Source organism: Neophocaena asiaeorientalis, unplaced genomic scaffold (genome assembly GCF_003031525.2).
Source record: "Neophocaena asiaeorientalis asiaeorientalis breed wild unplaced genomic scaffold, Neophocaena_asiaeorientalis_V1.1 scaffold357, whole genome shotgun sequence".
Classification (NCBI taxonomy): domain Eukaryota; kingdom Metazoa; phylum Chordata; class Mammalia; order Artiodactyla; family Phocoenidae; genus Neophocaena; species Neophocaena asiaeorientalis.
Window position 1 is genome coordinate 1,282,875 of NW_020173270.1, and position 6,000 is coordinate 1,288,874.

Genomic DNA, 6,000 nt, shown 5'->3' on the forward strand with positions numbered 1-6,000 from the left:
GTTGGGGGGATCATTGTAGAGAGATACTGACTGAGGTTGATGTTCGGGGGTTTCCTAGTTGGAGGTCACTGTTAGAGGTCATTGATGGAGGCCGCTGTTGGTGTTATTGGGGTCTGTAGTTTAGGGTTAATGGTGTGGGGCTCATTGCCAAGGATCACTAGTTGGGCAAGTCCCCAGTGAGGGACCACTGATTAGAAAGCACTAGTGGAATCACCAGCTGGGGTCACTAGCTGGGAGAGTGCCTTTCAGGGGATCATGGATGAGATAGTTTGGGAGTCCCTGATGGGTAATTAGTTGGGAAGTCATTGATGGGTCACTGGTTATAGGAATAACTGGTGGGAGGCCAATGATTCGGGTTATTAGTAGGTGTGTATGGGTCATTGGTTAGGTCCCTTAGTGGGGATCACTTGTCATGGGTCATTAATTGGGGGTCATTAATGGGTCACTGGCTGTAGGAATAATTGAGGGCCATTAATTGGGGGTCACTGGGTAGGTGTCCCTGGTGTGGGCCACTGGTCGGGGTCCTTGGTTGGAGGGTCACTGGTTGCACTACATCGGCTCGCCACATCAGTGGGGAGAAAGAGGGTTATCACTTCAGCCTAGAACAGAGACACCAGGAGTAGCCTACCCTTTCTCAGCCCCTTCCTTAACCTTCACCTGGGCCCCCATCACCTGCTGTGCGCCCTTAACCCAGTTCCTCTGCAGCTGTCCAGGCCAGGAGGACCTCCCACTCCTTCTCTGACTGCGGCCTGGCTGGCTGACAGACTGCTGAGATCTGCCTTGAGAGAGGACATATGGGATAGGCTTCCGGGAGTCTGGCCCTGAGTGGTGGACATTGACCCTGACCCCTGGGCTTTGGAGCCAGCCCCGCTCTGCGTTCCAGGCCTTCCAGACCTGCCAGCCCTGCCCCTCCTCCACACACAAGGGCTCTCCCTGCTGGCTGTCCTTGTCCAGCCAGCACACCTTCGCCTGCACTGGCCAGCCCCCTGCCCCATACCCCTCTGATTTTTTTGGGGAATCCTCCTCTGTCCTCCTCCCTAGACTGGGTGCTCTGGGAGAGAGAGTCTGTCTCCTCCTTCGTCTCCCTTTTGTCTTGATTGTCCTGACCCCAGACCTGGTACCTTCTCTGTCCTTCCTCCAGACCTCCACTGACATCCCCAAGACAGAGACACCAGCTCCAACTCTGCCTCCGACTCCTACGCCTTTGGTCATCACCACGACTGTGGCCATTGGCAGCAACGTCACCGTCCTAGAGGTTGTGGGAAGTGGACGAGGCTGGAGGGGAAGGTCCTGGGACAGTGGTGGTAGCAGACAATGAAGAGGCCAGGGGTAATCTTTGGTCTGTCCCAATGTCCTCAGGAGAGCTTGGACCCTGACAATGGAACTGAACTGGGGACCGTGGAGACGGAGTTAGCCAGAGAAGAAGAAGAAGAAGAAGGTGGTCCCACCATGGGCCCCCACTTCCGGGCAGCAGAACAGTCATGGAGGACTGAGTTGCAGATCTTTCCTGTGCGTCTGGGTGGCTGGGTTAGCTGCAGGGGGAGGGACTCCTACCTGGAGCCACACATAGCTGCATTCTCTTTTTTGCTTTCTTTTTATCTTGCCTAGAACGCCTTCCCACCACCCCAGTGCAGCTGACAAATATTTATCTACAGATACTACGCTAATGTGACAGGCATTGTGCTAATGAATGGCTCTGTGGGTAGGGTGATTCATCTGGTTTTTAGCCTAAGCACGATGAGAAGCCACTTGAGATGGAATACCATCTGACTTGGGAGTTTTCAAAGCTCTCTCTAGCTGCTGAACAGCATATGGACTGTAGGGGGAGCCAGAGGGGCAGCAGGGAAACCAGTAGTCTATGCAAAACAGTGGTGACCTGGATGAGGGTGGTGGCTGTAGTGGTGGTGGTGGGGATGGAGAAAAGTTGGACAGATTGGGGACATGCCCCATTTTGCTCTCGCTGCTGTATGTGGAGAACAATTCAAAAATGACCGGGTAGATGTGCGGTGGCACCACTGAGTGGGATGGGTAAGCCTGACGGAGGAGCAGGTGGAAAAGTGTCAAGGATCTCACTTTGGATGTGCTAAACGGGCAACCCTTGTTGGATTGTCAATGCGAGTGATTGGTTAGAAAATTCTGGAGTTCAAGGAAGATGGTCTAGCCTGGAGATAAAGACTTGGAGCTCATCAGCGGAGAGATGCTATCTTCAGCCAAGGGATGAGATTGCCTAGGAGCATAAGGCAGACAGAGAAGGTGTCTAGGTTCTAGCTTTGGTGATGGACAGGGGAGAAGGTGAATAATTCTAACCGTCTTACTCTGAGTGCCTGTTATGTGCTAAGCATTGTTTTAGCTTCTTTATCTTCCCGTGGGATATATACAGTCGGCATTCGCCCACACACTATGCAGGTGAGGCCATAGGAGTTGAATAAGTTGCCCAACATCGCTCAGCTTTTGAGAGGCAGCTCCAGGATTAGGACTCCACAGTATGCCCCAGGGTTCATGTTCCTTACCTTGCTGCAGCATGGCCAGCTTGAAACTGGAGGATGAGCTGCTCAAAACGTACTGGTTGAAGAAAGGACAGCAGAGACAGCTCAGAGGGTGGACTTTGTGCACGCATGCGTGCCTCTGTGTGTGTGTGTGTGTGTGTGTGTGTGTGTGTGTGTGTGTGTGATGAGTGGGAGGTAAGTTAGCTGAGAGTTCTATGTCTGAGTTCCAGGGCTCACACCTCTTCTCTTTCCATCCCCTGCCCCAGGGCGCTGGGGAGAAGGGAGAAAAAGGAGAACCGGCGGTGATTGAACAGGTGAGGGGCTTGGGGCTGGAGGACGTGGCGGGGTCTGTGCTAGAATGGGGGTCACACTTATTTCTACCCCAGGGACAGCAGTTTGAAGGACTTCCAGGAGGCCCAGGACCCCAAGTGAGTCATGGCTGCATTCCCCTCTTCTTGTCTTTTACTTCCAGTTGGGGTATTTGATCCTCTGGGGTGGGGAGTTGGGGTGTAATGTTGCCAGGTCATTTGAAGACGATTGGATATTTGGGGCTCAAAAGATGAGTAAAAATAGGGGTTGAGGTGTAAAGTTGGGGGTTTATATGTGTCAGTATAGTATTGAGGGGCCAGGGGTGGCTCGGTGATGGGGTAGGAAGGCCAGCATGGGGTCAGTGTCAGTGGTGGTTTGGAAGTCAGCCTGGCTCAGACTTTGCATTTGTCATGACCTCTGTTCCTCTGTCCCCAACAGGGGGTGGTTGGCCCCTCAGGTCCTCCTGGCCCGCCAGGATTCCCTGGGGACCCTGGTCTACCGGTAAGAGACTTCCTCTGGGGTGTAAACGCCTGGGAAAGTGAGGTTTCCAGTTGGCAGCATGGCTGCGACTGGAGCTGGCTCTGACCCCTCCGCTTCATCCTCCGCCCCATCTGGGAATTATCATTCTGTCTCCTCTTGTGTCTCTGGGAGGGGGCGCTATCCCCTGCCTTTCTCCTTCTGTCTCTATCCCTGAGTGTCTTTCATCTCTGTCTTTCTCCCTATGTCTCTGTGCCCGTTTCCCCGTCTCTCTCTTTTTTTTTTTTTTGTGGTACGCGGGCCTCTCACTGTCGCGGCCTCTCCCGTTGCGGAGCACAGGCTCCGGACGCGCAGGCCCAGCGGCCATGGCTCACGGGCCTAGCCGCTCCGCGGCATGTGGGATCCTCCCGGACCGGGGCACGAACCCGCGTCCCCTGCATCGGCAGGCGGACTCTCAACCACTGCGCCACCAGGGAAGCCCCCCGTCTCTCTTTTGTCTGTCTCTTTCTGTTGTTGTCTCTTCCACTTTTTATGACTCTTTCTCCTTCCCTCCATTCCTCTTTTTCTCACCTTCTGTCTCTCCTCTCTCTCTCTCTCCCTGCCTCCATCTTTCTCTGTCTCTCCCTCCTTGCCTCTCTCCATCTCTCTACCTCCATCCCTCTCTGTCTCTGTCCCTCTCTCAGGGCCCCGCTGGCCTCCCAGGACTCCCTGGCATTGATGGGATCCGGGGTCTGCCAGGCACCGTGATCATGATACCGGTAAGAGGGAGATAGGGCGGTACAGCCTTGGGGAGTAGAATCCTGACCAAGGAGGGGGGCCTCTCCTGGAGGCTTCCCTCACTACTAGTTGCCCCCTAGTTCCAGTTTGCAAGAGGCTCCCTCAAAGGACCCCCAGTCTCCTTCCAGCAGGCCCAGGCTCAGGCACTCCTGCAACAGGCTCAGGTGAGTGGAGGATAATTGGGAGATTGTCAGGGGGTGATGGGAGAGCACTGAGAGAATGACAGAGATGGGAGATGGTGAATAGTCAGGAGACAGGTGTATATTTAACTTCTGATGATGGCTTTGTTCCCCTGTATCTTCAGCTCTCTATGAAAGGCCCCCCTGGCCTGGTGGGGCTCACTGGGCGCCCAGGCCCCGTGGTGAGTAAGAAGGCTGTGTGGAGTGGGGAGTACATCAGTGGAGATGACTCTCACTCAAACTCCCTCTAAATGCATTACCTTATCTTTCTTCCTCCAAGGGCCTCCCTGGGTATCCAGGTCTGAAAGGGGAGATGGGAGAAATGGGGCCACAGGTGAGATTGGTGGGGGTAGGGACAGGGTTGATGGGAAGGGTCTTCTCACAGGGCTACAGGATAAAGTGCTAGCTGGGGAAAATGGCAAAGCGGCTGGGGTTACCCTTGCAATTACTGACATTTTTCTTCCTCCTTTCCTTTCTCTTCCAGGGTCCCCGAGGACTTCAGGGACCTCATGGACCCCCTGGCAGACAGGGAAAGATGGTGAGTGACTCCTAGGTCCTCAGGTCATCCCTTCTTCATGTCCCAACACCCAACAGGAGCCTCAGCTCTGTGCTCCCAGGGTCTGCTGGTGTCATTGGTGGGATAAGAGCACTGAGGACAGGGAATGACAGTACACTGAGGGTGTGACAGAGGAATCTGGCCAGGTCCCCGAGTCTGGGAGGACTTGCAGAGGAATGATGCTTGAACTGAGATCTGAGGTATAACCAGGGAAAAAGGAGAGGAAGGGCATTCCAAGTAGAAAGAACAGCACATGCAAAAGAAAAGACTGGCACACTGGGGGAAATGATGAACAGGATAATTCCAGATATATTTTTTTAAATTTATTTTTTGGCTGTGTTGTGTCTTTGTTGCTGTGTGCAGGCTTTTCTCTAGTTGCGGTGAGCAGGGGCTACTCTTTGTTGCCGTGTGCGGCCTTCTCATTGTAGTGGCTTCTCTTGTTGTGGAGCACAGGTTCTAGGTGTGTGGGCTTCAGTAGTTGCAGCACACGGGCTCAGTAGTTGTGGCACATGGGCTTCGTTGCTTCGCGGCAGGTGGGATCTTCCCGGACCGGGGCACGAACCCGTGTCCCCTGCATCGGCAGGCGGACTCTCAACCACTGCGCCACCAGGGAAGCCCCTCCAGATCGTTTCAAAGTGCCATGAGGAACACACAGCAGGGAAATTAATGGAGCCTGAACATGAGTGTTCTTAATTTTTGTGATGCTGGTAACTTGACCTAGAGAAAGGGCACTAGAGCTAAAGAATAATGGATGGGTTTGAGATATATTTAAGAGGTTAAATTGGTACATATAGAAGCCCCCAGCATAAGACACTGCATGAGGAAGGTGCTTGATACATGGTAGTAGATATCTTGATGATGTCACCTCCCCCCCGCCATAGGGCCGCCCTGGAGCAGATGGGGCTCGAGGCCTCCCAGGGGACACAGGACCTAAGGTAGGTGATGGGGCCAGGCCTGGGACTTGGAGGCACTGTCAGGGTAGAGGATTCAAAGCTCAGCTGGCGTTTCTTTCTTTCTTTTCTCTTCCAATTTATTTTAATTAATTTATTTAAAAATATTTATTATTTATTTATTTATTTTGGCTGTGCCAGGTCTTAGTTGCGGCATGCGTGTGGGATCTAGTTCCCCGACCAGGGATCGAACCCGGGCCCCCCTGCATTGGGAGCACGGAGTCTTTCCCACTGGACCCCCCAGGGAAGTCTCTCAGCTGATGTTT

At 53.6% G+C, this 6,000-nt stretch overlaps 1 protein-coding gene across 1 annotated transcript in view; it reads left to right on the top strand.

Annotated features, from left to right (window-relative positions):
• Window positions 1–6,000, top strand: part of COL5A3 (collagen type V alpha 3 chain) — a 38,565-nt gene that overhangs the window by 6,683 nt on the left and 25,882 nt on the right. Inside the window, exons 7-17 of the mRNA XM_024746005.1 lie at window positions 1,142–1,255; window positions 1,360–1,509; window positions 2,753–2,800; window positions 2,873–2,914; window positions 3,234–3,296; window positions 3,956–4,030; window positions 4,130–4,213; window positions 4,354–4,410; window positions 4,509–4,562; window positions 4,713–4,766; window positions 5,666–5,785. Of these exons, the coding sequence (XP_024601773.1) occupies window positions 1,142–1,255; window positions 1,360–1,509; window positions 2,753–2,800; window positions 2,873–2,914; window positions 3,234–3,296; window positions 3,956–4,030; window positions 4,130–4,213; window positions 4,354–4,410; window positions 4,509–4,562; window positions 4,713–4,766; window positions 5,666–5,785 (861 nt within the window). The remainder of the gene's footprint in view (window positions 1–1,141; window positions 1,256–1,359; window positions 1,510–2,752; window positions 2,801–2,872; window positions 2,915–3,233; window positions 3,297–3,955; window positions 4,031–4,129; window positions 4,214–4,353; window positions 4,411–4,508; window positions 4,563–4,712; window positions 4,767–5,665; window positions 5,786–6,000) is intronic.